The 18055-nt window shown below is 41.7% G+C and overlaps 1 protein-coding gene across 3 annotated transcripts in view; it reads right to left on the bottom strand.

The window, feature by feature from the left end:
• The window catches only part of KDM1B (lysine demethylase 1B), a 39277-nt gene that overhangs the window by 21028 nt on the left and 194 nt on the right, over positions 1–18055 (bottom strand). Inside the window, exons 1-16 of one of the 3 annotated variants that reach the window (XM_072152664.1) lie at positions 17907–18048; positions 17329–17442; positions 16201–16325; positions 14581–14670; positions 14021–14132; positions 12841–12957; positions 12195–12233; positions 11060–11255; positions 10781–10959; positions 9645–9821; positions 9487–9561; positions 8744–8881; positions 7726–7897; positions 6803–6930; positions 3263–3394; positions 2312–2386 (exon numbers count right to left, since the gene is read on the bottom strand). In XM_072152664.1, the coding sequence (XP_072008765.1) occupies positions 2312–2386; positions 3263–3394; positions 6803–6930; positions 7726–7897; positions 8744–8881; positions 9487–9561; positions 9645–9821; positions 10781–10959; positions 11060–11255; positions 12195–12233; positions 12841–12957; positions 14021–14132; positions 14581–14670; positions 16201–16325; positions 17329–17421 (1848 nt within the window). In that variant the 5' untranslated portion in view covers positions 17422–17442; positions 17907–18048. Of the gene's footprint in view, positions 1–2311; positions 2387–3262; positions 3395–6802; positions 6931–7725; positions 7898–8743; positions 8882–9486; positions 9562–9644; positions 9822–10780; positions 10960–11059; positions 11256–12194; positions 12234–12840; positions 12958–14020; positions 14133–14580; positions 14671–16200; positions 16326–17328; positions 17443–17834; positions 18049–18055 lie in introns of those variants that run through there. The other 2 variants (XM_072152663.1, XM_072152662.1) reach the window with 2 other exon arrangements.

The raw sequence follows: 18055 nt of genomic DNA, 5'->3' as shown, positions 1-18055 counted from the left end.
ATACAATTTTAGAATATTTGCGATACATTTTTGCAGGGATGTTAAGAAGGTAGTACCTAGCAACAGTATTTTATATTCCATGACATGTAATGAGAAGCTGCAATACAGGGAAATTGAAAAAAAATAAAAATAAATGAACATTTGCAACATTTTCTACTGGGCTCTCTTTTTTATGGCTATGTTCTCCAAATGACACCTCCACTTAATTCTATTGGTCGGTAAAATCCCATGGATACCAAATGTGTATACAAATGTGTATATGTTTTAATAGATTATTTAAAATGAAAACTACAAAATATATATATATATATCTTATATACTCAAGTATAAGCCTAGTTTTTCAACACAAAATTTGTGCTCAAAAACCCTAACTCGGGTTATACTCGAGTCAACTAAAAAAATCAAGTCAAAACTCACCCTTCTGACATCATAGGTCCTCTTCTGTCTGAGACAGTCTGAGACAGAAGAGGACCTATGAGGGACGTCAGAAAGATGAGTACAGTGTTATTTTTTTTTCCTACTACAGGGGCTGGGCAGGCTGTATGCTACAGGGGCTGGGCAGGCTGTATGCTACAGGGGCTGGGCAGGCTGTATGCTACAGGGGCTGGGCAGGCTGTATGCTACAGGGGCTGGGCAGGCTGTATGCTACAGGGGCTGGGCAGGCTGTATGCTACAGGGGCTGGGCAGGCTGTATGCTACAGGGGCTGGGCAGGCTGTATGCTACAGGGGCTGGGCAGGCTGTATGCTACAGGGGCTGGGCAGGCTGTATGCTACAGGGGCTGGGCAGGCTGTATGCTACAGGGGCTGGGCAGGCTGTATGCTACAGGGGCTGGGCAGGCTGTATGCTACAGGGGCTGGGCAGGCTGTATGCTACAGGGGCTGGGCAGGCTGTATGCTACAGGGGCTGGGCAGGCTGTATGCTACAGGGGCTGGGCAGGCTGTATGCTACAGGGGCTGGGCAGGCTGTATGCTACAGGGGCTGGGCAGGCTGTATGCTACAGGGGTTGGGCAGGCTGTATGCTACAGGGGTTGGGCAGTCTGTATGCTACAGGGGCTGGGCAGGCTGTATGCTACAGGGGCTGGGCAGGCTGTATGCTACAGGGGCTGGGCAGGCTGTATGCTACAGGGGTTGGGCAGGCTGTATGCTACAGGGGCTGGGCAGGCTGTATGCTACAGGGGCTGGGCAGGCTGTATGCTACAGGGGCTGGGCAGGCTGTATGCTACAGGGGTTGGGCAGGCTGTATGCTACAGGGGTTGGGCAGGCTGTATGCTACAGGGGTTGGGCAGGCTGTATGCTACAGGGGCTGGGCAGGCTGTATGCTACAGGGGTTGGACAGGCTGTATGCTACAGGGGCTGGGCAGGCTGTATGCTACAGGGGCTGGGCAGGCTGTATGCTACAGGGGCTGGGCAGGCTGTATGCTACAGGGGCTGGGCAGGCTGTATGCTACAGGGGCTGGGCAGGCTGTATGCTACAGGGGTTGGGCAGGCTGTATGCTACAGGGGTTGGGCAGGCTGTATGCTACAGGGGTTGGGCAGGCTGTATGCTACAGGGGTTGGGCAGGCTGTATGCTACAGGGGTTGGGCAGGCTATATGCTACAGGGGTTGGACAGGCTGTATGCTACAGGGGTTGGACAGGCTGTATGCTACAGGGGTTGGGCAGGCTGTATGCTACAGGGGCTGGGCAGGCTGTATGCTACAGGGGCTGGCAGACTATATACTGGGAGGCTGTAACCAATGCATTTCCCACCCTCGGCTTATACTGGAGTCAATAGGTTTTCCCAGTTTTTATGTTGAAATTAGGCGTTTTGGCTTATACTCGGGTCGGCTTATACTTGAGTATATACAGTATATATATATATATATATATATATATATATATATATATATATATATATATATATTTCCTTGTTTACCATCTTCAGCCGTTAATAACTTTTTCATAATTTGGTTTACGGACATGTGTAAGATGTCATTTTTTCTTGTGTCATGTTTTCATTGCTGGGAACTGTATGACCAAAATGGCCAAATCACCATAAAATGTGGTGTTTCGAGATTCGCCGCTATGAATAACAGTTTTTATATTTTCTATGGCACGCAGGGATACCAGCCATGTTTATGATTTTATTTCAATTCTAGGAAAAAAGGGGGATAATTTGAACTTTTTTTCTATTTCAATATGCAGCAAACACCCAGTTCAGCCCATGAGCCCTCTCCATACTCCCCTTATCGCATGCCAACATAATAGTACATTGATTTGGTCGGAAGTATTTGAACCAAACAAACAGTAATCCTAGGAAACAAAACTGTACCTTTTGTGCTCTGTACAACTTTCCATCTGATGTTGTTAAAGAAATATCATGTCCACTGTAATCAATCCTGTTAACCTGTATCAAAAAAGAAAAAATTAATCTGCCAGTTTTAAAATATTAACAAGATTCTTATATTGAGGACCGTTCCTTATGTTAGGTAATGAAATATTGCATAGTTTGGAGGTGCAACTTCCAAAATCCTCTTTGTTGAAATAGGTATGGTAGTTGGGCAAGCGCTGACATGTACGCTGTATAGTGGCTGTGCCTGGTATCACAGACACCGACTGATGACCTAGGACAGTGATGGCGAACCTTTTAGAAACAGAGTGCCCAAAATCCATTTATTTACCGCAAAGTGCCAACATTGCATTTTAAGCAGTAAGTTATTGCTACCTGTTCTGCAACATCTTTCAATCGTATTGTCCCCCTGAGGCCACCAATACAGTTAAAAGAAGGAGGGCACATTCAGACTATCATTGTAGCTTCTCTCCAGGGTCTCTCTATACAGTAAGAATGACCTACAGTAGGATGACCTAGAAAGATAATGCAGTTCTATCAATCCCTTCTCACTTCCACAGTTCCATACAGCCGATGAAGTATCGCTTTAAAATAACACTGAAAGCAGCATCTCTTAAGTTGCCTGGGACTGCAGGAAGATTTGGAGAATTTGTTCCTGTTTGGTGAACTCTGTGAAGGGGTCCATGCCTACAGAAAGGGCTCTGAGTGCCACCTCTGGCGCCCGTGCCATAGGTTTGCCACCACTGACCTAGGACATCAACATAAAAATTTCAGACAGCCCCTTCAATTTTTTTTTTTTTTTTTTAAAGCTCAGGCTTTTGCCTCTCTGAACTGGATTACAGCGCTCCCTGTAAAAGCAACAAATGATTGTCCTGCTTTTCTGGGCAGCCACCTTTCTAAATACTGTAGCAAAAAATATACTGTCACACTTACTGGTGATTTGAATCGGATATCAAGTCCTTCTGCCATTTTGTCAGTGATTGCTGAATAACCGGCACTCAACATTGTGTGATCTCCCGCAAACTGAGCAAAGAATTCATTGTGATCCCAAGAACGAGCAGATACCTGTAGACGGTTAACATAAATCAGGAGGCCATAATGCAAATGTGAACAGGGTTTTATTCCATTATTCCATTCTCCCCACTGTTCATATGCAAAGCAGAAGAAATAGCTGCTGACAGAACAGCAGCCGTACATGTACTGGTCTACAAATACATGCTGCAACAGGAATAAAGTAAACCACGATGGTGCCGCATAAAAGAAAATATAAGGGTTTATTACAAATACACAAACGGGACTGGTATAGATCTCTGGGCCAAATATACTGGTAATATGGTATTTGGTCCGCATGCCTTATATCTCTAAAAGCAAGGGTGACAGGCAGCAATGACACAAGTGAAGGATTACAAGTAGTTACTTCTCTACCATGTGCCTTAACTCTTCAAGACTGGTTCACGTTATTATACGGCAGCTTTCAGTGTAACAGTTTGCAGAGCCACTGTATACTGACTCCCTTTCTTGCTCCTGTGATCTTAAAGGGGTATTCTCGTCTGAGCATTCACATTCAGTTTCATTAATTTGCCATTCATAAACATTTCTTCAATTAGATGTTTTTAAAAAAAATTTTCCTGTGTGAAGATAATTTCTCATAAATGTAGTCATATGGTCCCTTAGAAACGAGATAGCTTCCTCGGATACGGCCACCTCTGCTGGAGTGAGTGCACAAAGAAACAAAAGGTTATTGTATATAAAATGTCCTGGAGTTACTACATGTCGCACAGTCACCCTGTGGTAATGATCGCTGAATCCTGGTGGTCCAGCAGGACTCTATAGCACATGTCTGGCCACCGCTGCCAGAGTGTGACGGGGTCGTATCCGAGGAAGCTATGTCGTTTCTAAGGGACAACATGGCTACATTTATGAGAAATTATCTTCACACAGGAACATTTTTTTAATTAACATGCAATTGAAAAAATGTTTATATATGGCAAATGAATTTTATTAAATGTAAATGCCCAGATGGGAATACCCCTTTAAGGTCACTGCTAGGCAAAGGTGGAAGTTCAGGCTGTAATAAACAGCCTCTGGTCTAAGGGTCTAAATTATTTTAGATCTTGATAAGGGAATCCATAACAGAAGGTGTTATCTGGACAATGTAATATTTTCTCCTGTGCTGCAGAAACAGTAACACATGGGATCCCTGATCTCCTTATCGAGTGTCCAAACTTCAAGACAAAACGCACTTAGCTATCGCAAAGTGCCGACATTGTAATTTAGCCCTATATTATACACAATAACACTATTTAAAGGACACCTGTCATCAGGTCTCTGCCACTAGTCCTGTCACTACTACCTGTTAGAGCAGCTCACAAGGATCCCATCCCAGCCTTTATCTAGTTATTTCATACATTATTCATTGTAAAATCATCTATTCTTTATCATGTAAATGAGGCTGGTCACATGGTCAGAGGCAGTGATGTCACCTGTTACCCCTCCCCTTTCCTCCCCCTGCTCATGTCTGTGTGTAATGTATAGTAAAGCATTGCTAGTGTGTGCTGCATCTGCTGACATGCTGCATCCTCCTAATATACAGGTGAGAGACACAGACATGAGCTACACATGAATCTGACATGTTCTGCTGTAACATGGCTGCCTGGAGCTGCTGTATCTCTCCTATACACACACAGGCTGCAGGGGGCGTGGCCACCAGCACCAGGAAGCACATCATTATACAGCCTCACTCCATTACACAGGCTGTCAGTCATGCACTGGGGGTGTGGCTGTGCCTCCCACTCATGAATAGAGTGGACAGCTTGAATATGCTAATGCTTTATTGGACATTTCACAGGTCATTTGCATACAGCTTTAGGACCTCATTGCTTAGGTTTACAGGCATGTAGAGGGACAATGAAGGGATAGAGGCAATGCTCTCTAATGGCAGTTTATGAAAATATATTTAGTTTAGGGGGGTTATTTTGCATGACGGGTTCTCTTTAAAGGCCAAATAATACTCCACTATTACAACAACATAAATAGCAGCATGCTTATTACCACCATATTTGATTATTGCTTTTAATGCCAGTGATGAACTTTACCATCATATACGGTAGTGATGAATATTACTGCCATAAAGTGATTAAATCATCATGTAAAGGACACCAATGTTACTGCTAAATCATCCTTGTCTCTTATTAAATTAAGTACCGCCCTTCCATGCTCTCTAAAGTTAAGTTCCCCACTTCTTGCTTTTAGACAGACCCCCTTTTCCCCATGACCATTCTACCACATTACTCAGATAACATTCAGGTGATGGGATCTTCTGACTGATACATTTTTGGAGCTTCTTTTTTCATAAAACCCTATCATGTGGGCAGCAAATAATGTGATCTCAACGCATCCTAAAGCTAGAATAATAAAAATAATAATAAATATTCCTTTATTTATACAGCGCACACAGATTCTACAGCGCTTGACAGATTAGTCCTTTTCCCCAATGGGGATCACGATCAAATCAACCTAATAGTATGTTTTTGGAGTGTGAGAGGAAACCGTAGGACCCGGAGGAAACCCACGCAAAAACGGAGAGAACATACAAACTCTTTGCATATGTTGACCAGGATGGAACTCGAACCCAGCCCCCCAGTGCTGCAAGGCTGTAGTGCTAACCACTGAGTCACCGTGCTGCCCATATGCCATGTTCACATGATGCTTTTGCCTTTTATTTTGATATTCATTGTAAATGCACTGGGCAAAATACAATACCAAACGCAGTGAATCCTATTTGGCAAGAGGTCCATGGGGCAAAATGGGTGTTGTGGGGTGGAAAGCACAAAACACTAAAGTCAACTATTTAACACTTTGGCTGCTGCATGCCTACAGAGACAGAAGTCACAGCAGTTCTGACTTCCACTCTTGGTAGTGAAGGGCTACATTCCCCGATCTTCATTAAAGGGGTTTTCCCTCGAACATAAATTGCACCCTATCCGCAGGATAAGGCCTAAGTTGCTGATCGGTGGAGGTCTCAGCGATGAGACACCCACAGATCACGAAAAGGAGTGGTCTGATAAGGTCCAGGTACGTCCATCGGACCTATGGTCTCTCCGTCAGAGTAATGGAGCAGAACGTTCATGCGCGGCCCTCTGCTCCATTACTCTGACGGGATCCGACATAGGTACGTGGGGTCCATTGGACCCCTCGATTTCGTCTCATCATGGAGACCTCCACCCCGGCTGTCTGCCGAAACTCCTCCGTCTTCCCGGTTTGAAGTTCAGTGAGGAGAAGAGGGAGCAAAGAGGCAGGAAGCAACCTGTGCATACTACATACTGCCAGCTGGATTAGATTGTGAGCCCCATTGGGGAGAGGGACCGATTTGGCAAGCTCTGTGCAGCGCTGTGTAATCTGTAGGCGCTATATAAATAAAGGAATTATTATTGTAAAAACTTCTGTGGTGCTGCAGTGGTTAAAAATACTTGCATTGTGTAAATTGCTTCCACAGGCAAACTCCAGGTTGCTAAGGTGGAACTGTAAAACTTTTTCCTCCACATCTGTAAACTGGATACCAGATTCTTGAATAAAAGTCTTGTAAATCTCTTGTATTTTATCTGCAAAAAAAAAAAAAAAATGCAGCTACATACAAGACATCATTCCAGATGCCACAATGCCAAGTATAGATACATCCTTAGGGCAGCTTCACACTAAGGCCGGCGCCACACAGGGCGCTTTGTCTGCGCTTGCAAACGCAAACAAAGTCGCGCCCACCGGGGCGGGCCTCGGCCCGATCGCATCGGCGTTTCTATGGAAACGCCTGCGATCGGGAACGAGCCGCCGGTGTTTCGCGTTAAATTCCATAGAAATGCCGATGCGATCGAGCCGGTGGGCGCGACTTTGTCTGCGTTTGCAAGCGCAGACAAAGCGCCCTGTGTGGCGCCGGCCTTAGCGTGATCAGTCCATGATCATGGACTGTGCAGAGAGCTTTCCCTGCAGTGTGGTCAGCCCAAACTATATGAACAAGGAGGGGGGGACCGCGAGTGTGAAGTTGCCTTTACGGACATCTAACATCTCAGTTATTTCTTCAGTTACTGTGAGCCAAAAGCAGTGATGGAGAGAACACACTGATAACGTATAACAGAAAGTTTTGTGAAGTCTCTATACCTGGTTTTGGTTCACAATAACAGATGCAGAACACTGATAAATTAACACAGATGCGAACTGGTCCTTACATACACAGAAATGTTCATTTTCTAGAAGTACATGAAAAGCACTGACATGCAACAAGAGTATATAAATGCAGACACTAAACCCCAATCATCCATTTCCAATTAGAATGAACACCCACTTCAGCCAACTACAGATAATAACAAGATTGTATGTACAGAGACCCCCAGGACATAGGATACCTCCAAGTGGGACATCTTGCTGCTGACTTTTATCTTTCCTCCATTCTGCAACAACATCCAGTATAGCGTTAAAATGAAATTCCATGCGTTTATCTATAGATGGATCAGTGAATCGTCCTCCTTCCTGAATCAAATCACATTTTTCTCGAAGTTTCCGCATTTTTATGTCTATCTGTTATCATACAAATAAACAGGTGAATGGGGTGAAAAACAGGACTCAAGCAGATGGCTGTAAAAGTGGAAGCATGCAAGTAACGCACATTGCTGTTCGGCTTATATGGAAATGCAGTCTAGTGTTTTTACAATAAAATTTTAGGATCTTTCACCTTTTCAACCTACACATATGAATCCCTTCAGCATGCAATAACTTGGCTTAATCAATGTTGCAATCTAACAACTGTACAATATTTTTGACCAAATAAAAAACATTTGTGTATTTGTACGGCACAGTGTCGTTAAGCTGTAGGGAGCTGGTCGCTCTACATAAAGCATTTGTCTGCTTTATTATACAGGCGTATTATACAGGCACTGATCGCAAGTGTAGCAATCGTTGACCTGACTGGATTGTCGATGGGGAATTGTAATCAGCTGCACTTGGAGGCACCCAAGTGTCATTCAGCCATCTCTATTACACCCAGCTGGAGGCAGAGCGTAACAGAGAAGCACTATTTTTGGAATAAAGTGAACTACAGTTGTTTTAAAGTATAATGTTTAAACGATCAGGCTGAAAACACTTGAGCCTCTGTAATCATGACAGCCAGAACATAACCTGGCTGTGGAATTGGGGAGCTAAAGGAGGACATCTTTGTTTTTTTGCTTTGATCTAGTCCTGGCCTCAGATTTTCTAAAAACTGCCTTTACTGAGTATTCAGGTCCACACAAAAGAAATATTCCTTCTGGCTTTTCATTCTTCTGTATGACATCTATTATATTCTTTGAGTTCAGTTTTTTCAGAGCTTCATATTTAACTACTTTTCTTTACACTAACAATTAAATAGCAAATACCAAAGAAACCCACTTGCTCACACATTATTGCAATTGGATTGTTGATGCAACCATTTACAATCTGTGCTCCTTTTCCAACAGTGACTCCTTTAAATGATTTGTCATCCCAGACTCTACCACCAATTCGATCTCTTGCTTCAAGTATCATGACCTAAAATATGTGAAAGAATTGAATTATTACAATAATGCATATAAATATACATGCATCCCCAAGTAAATAGCTATGCTTTCTAAATGGGATAAAATATAACAAGTAAATACTTGTACATATTATATTTGAAAACTGTAAAACTTGTTTACGGTGTATTCCAGTAATTTTCTCCCTATTCACCCAAAATATGCAATTTTTTTTTTTACACCGACAGGCTGCCTCTTAGTCACTCCCCCAGACTGGGACCAACAAGCCTCCATAGAGTTCTCATATACCAATGCCAAGTGACATTGCAAGTATAAAGTCTATTAAAGAGAAATGAAATGTATAATTATCAACGCTCCATTTTACTGTAAACTCAGCATTACACAAAATGTTTACTTGAGTAGTGCAGGAAAAAGGTATGAGCAATGTGAGCGACGCTCACCCGCCCTTGCCAAAGAGGCCACAAACAAACAATCACATTCCCTTGTTTGCGCCCGCAAAGTGTATGTGGCACAAGACCGAAATATTTTCCTTGGTGCTGAATGTTTTTTGCCCATTTTGATTCATCTCACTGCATGAAATAAACTGTAATTTCAAAACTTTATAAATCTGTCCCTTACCTGGAGGCCAAAATTATGAAGCTGTCGTGCGGCAGCTAATCCTGCTGGGCCGGCTCCAACAACAATCACAGATTTCTAGAATGTAAATTTGTTACATTTTTATTCCCAACAGTGTACAGAGAAATGAAGAAAGCAGAAAATTTGAGTATGTCACTTACACTGTGGTATTCCTTTGGAAGGAGACACTGTCCAGGTGAAACAGACAAAACCCCAGTGTTAACTAGTCCTTTCCGTGTGATGAAATAGAGAATCCTTTCCACCTCCTGCACACAACGGATGCGCACTAGTCCCCTCACCATTATATGATGAGCACAGGTCTGTGGTGTAAGCACTTCCTACAAATCCCAAGAACGATTACAGATAAATACACCATATTGGACAATTTACTATTAGATTATGTTCATATTTCTGCCACAAAGTTCACTGTTCTGATCCACAAGAATCCGAATTGGATTTCTCTGGGACTACATTGACACCACCAGGAGTGAATCTCCGATTATAACCTTGCACAGCTGGAAACCGTTGCATAACTCAAGCTTCAAAGTTGTTGTACAAAGTTTGTATTTGACCTCAACACAACAAAAACAATATGATTAGTAGGATTAGCTGGAGAATGGAGCCTCGGTGATCCAGAGAACAGGGGTTTCATCCTTACAAATGGGTAGAGCTGCGTCCTTTTCATTCCATTAAATAGTATGGGAGTGTTGGAGTTTGGTAGAGTACAATACTTAGCCATTCACAACAGTCCCAACAGTCCTGAATGAAGTGCCAGGACGCATGCCCAACCTGCTGCTCCACCCATTAGTGAGAATGGGGTCACAGTTTTTCCAAATTGCAAGGTTCCCATCCTCTGGATTGCACTTAGATCCTCACAGATTATATTGACATCACCTATCCCATGGATTAACAATGGAAAATAAAGTCACAAGCCTCATCCTTACTGAAGCTTATCAAGGCATTCTAATGCTGGATGATTTCTTAGTATTTACACATTTGGAGGAGTAAATGGATGGAAATTTGTGAGATATTCAATGCCTGGCAATGGTTTAACAGTATCAAAAAACATATAAAATAAACTTTTGCTAAGGCAATGCAGGGGAAATGCAGTATATTCACATCCAAGTCAGAAAGTGAAGTTAATACACATGCAGCAGAAATAACCCTATTAAGATACTGCATATAAACAGTTTTGGAAGTCTGCAACATGTGTGTCACACACTGACAATATTAACTGTAACATACATATGAAAAAAATCCTAATTTCAAACTAAATGGCACTATACTAGACACTTACCTTACAATTTATGTGCCATAAGGCCAAAATAAGATTTCTCATGCCCAAATACATTGTGGGGTCTCTAGAGTACTCTGGAAACTCATAAAGCTCATCTAGTTCCATTACATCTGGCCTCACACAGAGAGCTTTCCCACATTCATTGGGTTGGTAGAATGGTTGAAAATATGGATTGATCCCTACAGCAAACAAAAGAAAATAAATAAAGTTCACATTGGCTGAACAAACGTTACAGAACTAAGAAGAAAGAGGGACAGTGGTGGCTGTATTGAGCCATACCAGAATTAGAAGACGCTCCTCTGCTCTGCTCTTGTTTGTTTTCTCCATGTAGACGGTTTGTGTTAGTACATGATGGGCTCATGCCTACACAGTCTGGGTAATAAGCTGCTAGCAATGGAGCAGCTGGACTGTCTTTCAGAAGTGGAGGTAGAATAAGCATCGCATACCACGGCTGAGTAGATACCTCCGAAACTCTCTGACAGACAAAAACAGAACATAAAGAAACAAAGAACTTAATTATTTCCATATATCTTCTCTTTAAAAATGCAAATCAACACAAACAAACAAAATCATTAAAAACTATGTTTAAAAATCATTGCCCTTATTGCTAAATGATTCTTTTCCATTTACAAAAAAAATGTAAAGATGAATATTATTTAATTACATTTTTTTTTTATTTGTTTTCTAATTCTGTAAAGAAGAAACATTTAAGAAGAAACAATTAACAGAATTATCCTAAAACTATCAGGCTAGAGTTTCACAAATAATTATGTAAAATTTGTTATGATATGTGAAAGATGTTCCAAAGATATTGTAATTTAAATAGCAGACGAGCATTTGACCCTCGGACACAAAAGGGCTAAATAAAATAGCATAGCTTGGACCTATATGAATTTGACAGCGTCTGAACAGGTGGAGCAGACGAAACTGAGAACAGTGTTTAAATCATTGTTGCATGACTCAACCAGTATGAAGCCCTCACCATAAAAAAAACAAATCTAAATATGAACTGGATTTCTATAGTGCAAGAACCCATCTGGTTTTGGTCTACTTGGTTGGGAGCCTTTTTTTAAGCTTTTATGCAGAATGAAGGAGTTTGGTTGATAACAGGGTCCCGTTGATCAAAGAAGCCAAAACACCTTAGTCTTTGAAACAACCTACAGCAATGAGCTTCATTTTAAAAACAGCATTATAATTATATAATTTTATATATAATTCTTTTTAAGTCATTCTAGGCCTCAAAATGGCTTTGCAATACTTCAAGGGGAGAGTAAGTTCAAAAAGTTGCCTGGCTCCATGATTACTACTTTATATTATAGATTTATAGTCCTTTTAGAAACACATATATGTATAAATGATATTAGTATCTTTGATTTATGCTATGCAATCTCTATTACTTAGCACTTGCACTTACCAGATCTTCTGGCATAGAGCAATGATCTGATCCTTCAGCCTAAAACAGAAAACAAAAATAAAACTGCAGCCATAAACTATATTTAAAAATAAAATACACAGATTTGAGTTGTATGTTCAATATATCAAGTTTTAAAGACAAAGGGGGGGGGGGCTGTTTATCAGTGCTTCTATGCCAGTTTCTGATGTAGATGCACTGAAATAGTCACAATTTCTTGCAGCTACGCCACCTTCGCGCCATGGTTATTTAACACCGACAGAGAGAGCTGCACGGGGTGTTCCTGCCCACTTTCTAAAAAAACAACAAAACTATGGACCTGGGGTAGTTTTGTCTGGGGGTGTGGCCACCTTACAGATACATCAAGAGACTTATGTCGTTTGTAATAAGTACATGAGATGTCTGTATGTGTTTTTCCTCATTGGAGTGAGATTTTTTGTTTTATTTTGTTTGTTTTTGAGTCTTAAGAGTTTGCCCTCTATATTCTTACTGCGTATGGTTGTGCTGACATTTTACACACGTACACTATAGATATTAGGTGCCCGTTTTATTTCAAAACGACACCTTCACAATTGTAGCTTTAATTTTATTGACTGTGCCCTGAAGCTTGCCACACATTTTTACAAACCAAGGCCAGTAAGATCCTCACCTTTAGAGCATTATTCAGCTTCATACCACATCTGTACGTCTTTGCCATTTGCATAGTTAACTGTATCTCCTTTGTTAACTGGCGCCATTTTCCACATTCAGGTTTTGTGCATTGTACCTTAAAATAATTAGAAAATATAAAACAACGAGAATAAAACATGAAATTCACATTAAAAACACATGTTAACATCAGTACACACATATCAGTACACACATCAGTACACACGAGCCATTTATGGTTCATAAAACATTTGGAAGCTTGGCTTACTGACTAGCATTCTAAATGTAATATTTGCCCTGTGGGGAGAGGAGCTCTATGTGAGAGAATGTGCATGTGTGTACAATTGTCTGTATTATCACGGTGCCTGAGTGGGTAGCACTTCTGCCTTGCAGCGCTGGGGTCCTGGGCTCGAATCCCACCCAGGTCAACATCTGCAAAGAGTTTGTATGTTCTCTACGTGTTTGCGTGGGTTTCCTCCAGTTTCCTCCCACACTCCAAAAAACATACTGTTAAGTTGTTTAAATTATGAGCCCCATGGGGACAGGGACCAATTTGACATGGTTTGTGCAGCGCTGCCTAATTTGTGTGTGCTATATAAATAAAGAATTATTATTATCTGCTACTTGAAAAGTCACACTGTGCATTCTTGTGCTAAATAGGGCAGTGACTTACATTCACAAGGTGCAGTGTTGTCTGTGTGGTGGTGGGCTACTATTACCGGTGTGACGATCTCTAGGACTGGCATTTTGGGAATGTAGGGCACTGTGTAGGTCCTTCATCACTGCATGGTTTCATGGTACTTTTAGTTAGCCTATACCACTTAACCTGATCCAAGAAGACATAACAAAGTTATGAGTCGACTAGTAAGGCAGTGTAAGAGTCTTTTTGTACCATGTTGTCAGACTATGTTAGCTGAATGTAGTGTAAAAAAAAACCTTTACATCTATGTTATGCTCGTAGTTATTGATACATGTCATGGTCAGTCCTATAGTCCACTAATGTAGTACATCACATTGCCATGTAATTATTTAGGGCGGAAATACTGCGATAGTATTTACAAATGTTAGTAATGTTGGCAATAATGGTAAGACAGCATTTCTGTTATCAATATGAGTGAAGGCCTATTCATCTTAAGCAAGGACCTAAGGATACGAAAATATTAGTTGTACAAGTTTCTCACCCAGTAGGGAAGCTGCTGGTCAGCCATATATGCCTTAGGACTTGGTTCACTTTTTCCATTACTAGTCCATATGCGCTTCCAGGAACAATATATTTCATAACCATCTTTGTGGCTGAAGAAAACAGGTAAAAATTTAAATCAACGGTTATACAAAATGAAAGGGACTCTTCACATTCTATCAAAAATCCCAGATGAAAAAGTTCTGAATGCAGCTCTTTTTCACATAACAAAATGATGAGCACATAACAAAAACCCAAATGATGCAGACGTTGGAGTCCAATGGCATCCATTTGTGTCCATCATACCATATGGCCGTGTAAGGGCACGTCCACATTTTATGTGATCAGTCCATAATCATGGAACTTGAAAAGTGTTGTATCACAGACTGATCACTTCCACACCAATATTCAGCAAAGCAGTCATTGTAATCAGTACAGTGTCGGCTCTTCTACATATCGGGAAGCAGGAACTCTGGGTATCATATATCAGTTCAGTCTACGACAAAGTGACTTTTCAAGTTTTATGATCACAGAAAATCACTGTAAAATGAATAGAACTACCTCCTATAATAGTGATCAAAGCATTCATTGCAGAAATGTTCCCCACAAGAGAGATGATACCATCTTGATGTGTAACCGTTCTTTGCACATCTGAAATACATAAACATTAAAAAAAAATTATATATATGTATATGATAATTAATAATTTATAGTATTATAATGATAATCATCATATATATTTTGAAAAAAATCACATCTTCATATTTGTTTCAGAGGATTTCTACCACCAGTTTACTGGTGGTAGCTTGTCCTAATTAGACTGCTTGTTCAGTCTAGGGGATGGTGGGGGGGACGTTTTGAACAGTCACACAGCTTTTAAAGGAAACCTACCACCACGGATCTACCAATAAAGGTACATCAGGTGCATCTATTGTTCGTGAGCATAGCCCTTTTAAGGGCTAATCCTCACGTCCTCGCAATCTTTTGATAACTTTTATTTCCCTAATATGCAGATTTTCTAAAGAGGCTACTGGGGCATGGAGTAGCCGGAGCTAAGGCTACATGGCGCTGCTACTCCACGCCCCAGTAACCTCTTTGATCCTTCTACCAGATATCTTTGACGTGCAACTATGAGAAGCCACGCCCCCTTGTCCGCGAAGCCTGACGTCCGCGCATCCGCAGTAGCTCCAGCTTCGGAGCAGTGACCGAAGATTTCTGGTAGGAAGATCAAAGAGTTTACTGGGGCGTGGGGCCTGCTCTCTCCACGCCCCTTCTCTGACGTCAGCGGCCGGATCACAACTCCCCAGCCGGCACCAGGAGAAGGCTTGCAGCAGGGGTGTGCATAAGCCAGGGCCTCTGGCACTTTTACAAAGTTGATATTTCTTTAATAAAAATGCCCGAAAATGTGCTCAAAATGGTTCCCCCATCCCCTAGACTGAATGAGCAGTCTAATTAGAACACTCTACCACCAGTAAAGGGGTTAATTCTATGGGAAACTTCATTGTTTACTTCCAGTGGATAGAAATCAATCCATGGTCCGTTGTTATCACAGAAAGTTATAAGAGCTGTGTAATATAAGGAGACATGCACCTATGTGACATCATGACCATGGACAGATTTTTATCCAAGAATGAAGATATGAAGAGAAAAAAACCCACAAGGAATTGATACTTTTACATATTTTATTTGATGAAAGTAAACAATTAAAGGACCAATACATGGATCCTTATACTTTATGAAAACTTGATTCACTGGAAAGATCAGTTACTAAACCAAGGATTCCAGACAGACTTTACAGTATACATATGCCTCTTCTGCCCCGTTACATACAATTATACAGAATCGCTCTGCTGTCTATCGATATAATGAAGTCTATAGGTCCATTAAGCTCACACTATAAACACACCAGATTTTCTCTTCACAAGGTTGTGGTCCACAATTAGAGATGCTGCAGAAATTACATAGAAAAAAAATCTTTCTGCTGCTCCAAAATATGCTCAGAATATTATTTTTTCCTGTAGTTTTTTTCAGGCAGTCCATAGTCTCTTAGTAGTTTTAGCCCCCTTTGAGATGCTGAAGTTTTATACACATTTTATAAATCGCAGTGGGTCACCATGTATTGATTCCATCCTAATCCAAGGTACAAAACAGTCAGAATTTCATTGTATAAGCAAAGCATACCTTTCAGCAGCACTGGCAAAGCAAACCGGACATGCTGCTGTACACCCTGCCTTTTCACATTTCCGGTATTTCTTCTCTAAGAAATCTTCTTCATCTTCTATCGCCTCACTCGCCTTTTTCCTCACCTAATCAAAGCCATAAGTAATTATAGAACTGTACATGTTACACTTTTGAAAAAAGGATTTGTGGGAAACAGTCTGTGTGTGGTGTGCCAGAATTCTCACTCTTCTTAGGCTACATTCACAGGAACGTATGCCCGCCAGGCCGCATCCCGGCGGGCATACGTTCAACACGCATGGTGCACAGCACATATACAGCCAGTGACAGGTTCCTATAGCCCTATTCACTTACTGACACCCTTCTTTTAGCTAAAAATAGTTTCGCTTAAATCCACATAAATAGCCTTTTATCTTATATTACCTGGCATCAGAGGGGGTGTGTCCTGCTCAGCAGCCCTTCCCATCTACTCCTCCCCATGCCTTGTGCTTCCTTACTGGTCACAGTTCATGTCATGTGACCAGAGCGACATCATCTGTCCTTTAGCCTCTCAACAATAGCAAACTGCATCCCATACATGTATCTGACCACATGAAGTCACAGCAGCTTCCATGGACTTCTACTCCTCTCCATCCTCCATGGAGGCTGCTGTGATTTCGTGTAATCACATGCATGGTGTACAGTTTGCTATTATTAGAAGGCTGAAGGACCTGCGATGATGTCACTCTGGTACATGTTATGATTGTAGCACAAGGCACAGTGTAAAAAAAATGGACACAATATTTCCCATCTGTACATAGAGCTTTATAGGTCTGTAGTTGAATATTAGTAGACAGTCCCGAAGTACAAGGAGGCAGAGCAGTGATATGAAGAGACAGAGCTGTCAGTCAGAATGTTGCGGCGTGGCTCACTGCCAGTCTGAGAGAGAGAAGAGTCACAAACACCAGACACGAGTCGGAAAAGCTAATTTGCATATCAGAAAACCGTTTGTAATTAAAGTACAGTGCCTCACAGGCAGCTATTTGTAGGTGATATGGGGAGGACTTGTAACCCTTTATCAGCTGGCATTGTTAGTCGGGGGGGGGGCAAAATTTGGTGAAAGGTCCTCTTTAAAGATGATAAACAAATTACCTGTCGTCCAGAAGATCGTAATGGAAGGTTGTCAGGAGAGGCGTCAGAAGGGGTGCTGGCCTTTTTCTTTGACCTGCCTTTAGAGCCAGACATGGTTGTACGTTACCAGATCACCTACAGACATGTAGATAAAGCAGAACAAGTTCCAGATCAGTGCAGACAACACATAGTTAGAATTTGCCTTAGAGATGCCTGCAATGGATAATGCACAGCACGGCTGGGCTGCTAGATCCATTAATGGATTAATATCTAGGAAAAAGAACACTAAGTGTGTAGCCACAATGACTTATTATACAGCTTTCTGAGGTGCTTATATAGCGAAGAATTTAGTGTGATATATAACAAGGGAAACAGCAGAGTGGACGTGGCCTAAACCTCTCCAGAAATCTGAGGGACGCATTTTTCTAGCACGTCTATATTACTGTATGAACATGCCCCAACAATCATACAGGTATAGAATACCTTCCAGATGAGCCTCTGTGATGTACATGTGAACAGGGCCTTACCTGACATCTCATGTCTCCCTATAACAGCTAGCACCTATGAGCCCAGCATTAGGGGCTGCTCCCCCTCTGTACCTGGGACCTTCGGGTGATGGTGATGCTCTGTAAACACTGGACACGTGACACATAACGCTACTGACAGGGGGCGGTTCCACCGCTTAACCCCTGCAGTGCAGATGTAGGGCCATGACGGCTTCTGCTATCTTTTCTCCTCTTTTCCGCAG

Source organism: Engystomops pustulosus, chromosome 5, assembly GCF_040894005.1.
Source record: "Engystomops pustulosus chromosome 5, aEngPut4.maternal, whole genome shotgun sequence".
Lineage (NCBI taxonomy): Eukaryota > Metazoa > Chordata > Amphibia > Anura > Leptodactylidae > Engystomops > Engystomops pustulosus.
This window is presented reverse-complemented; position numbering and strand designations above follow the sequence as displayed.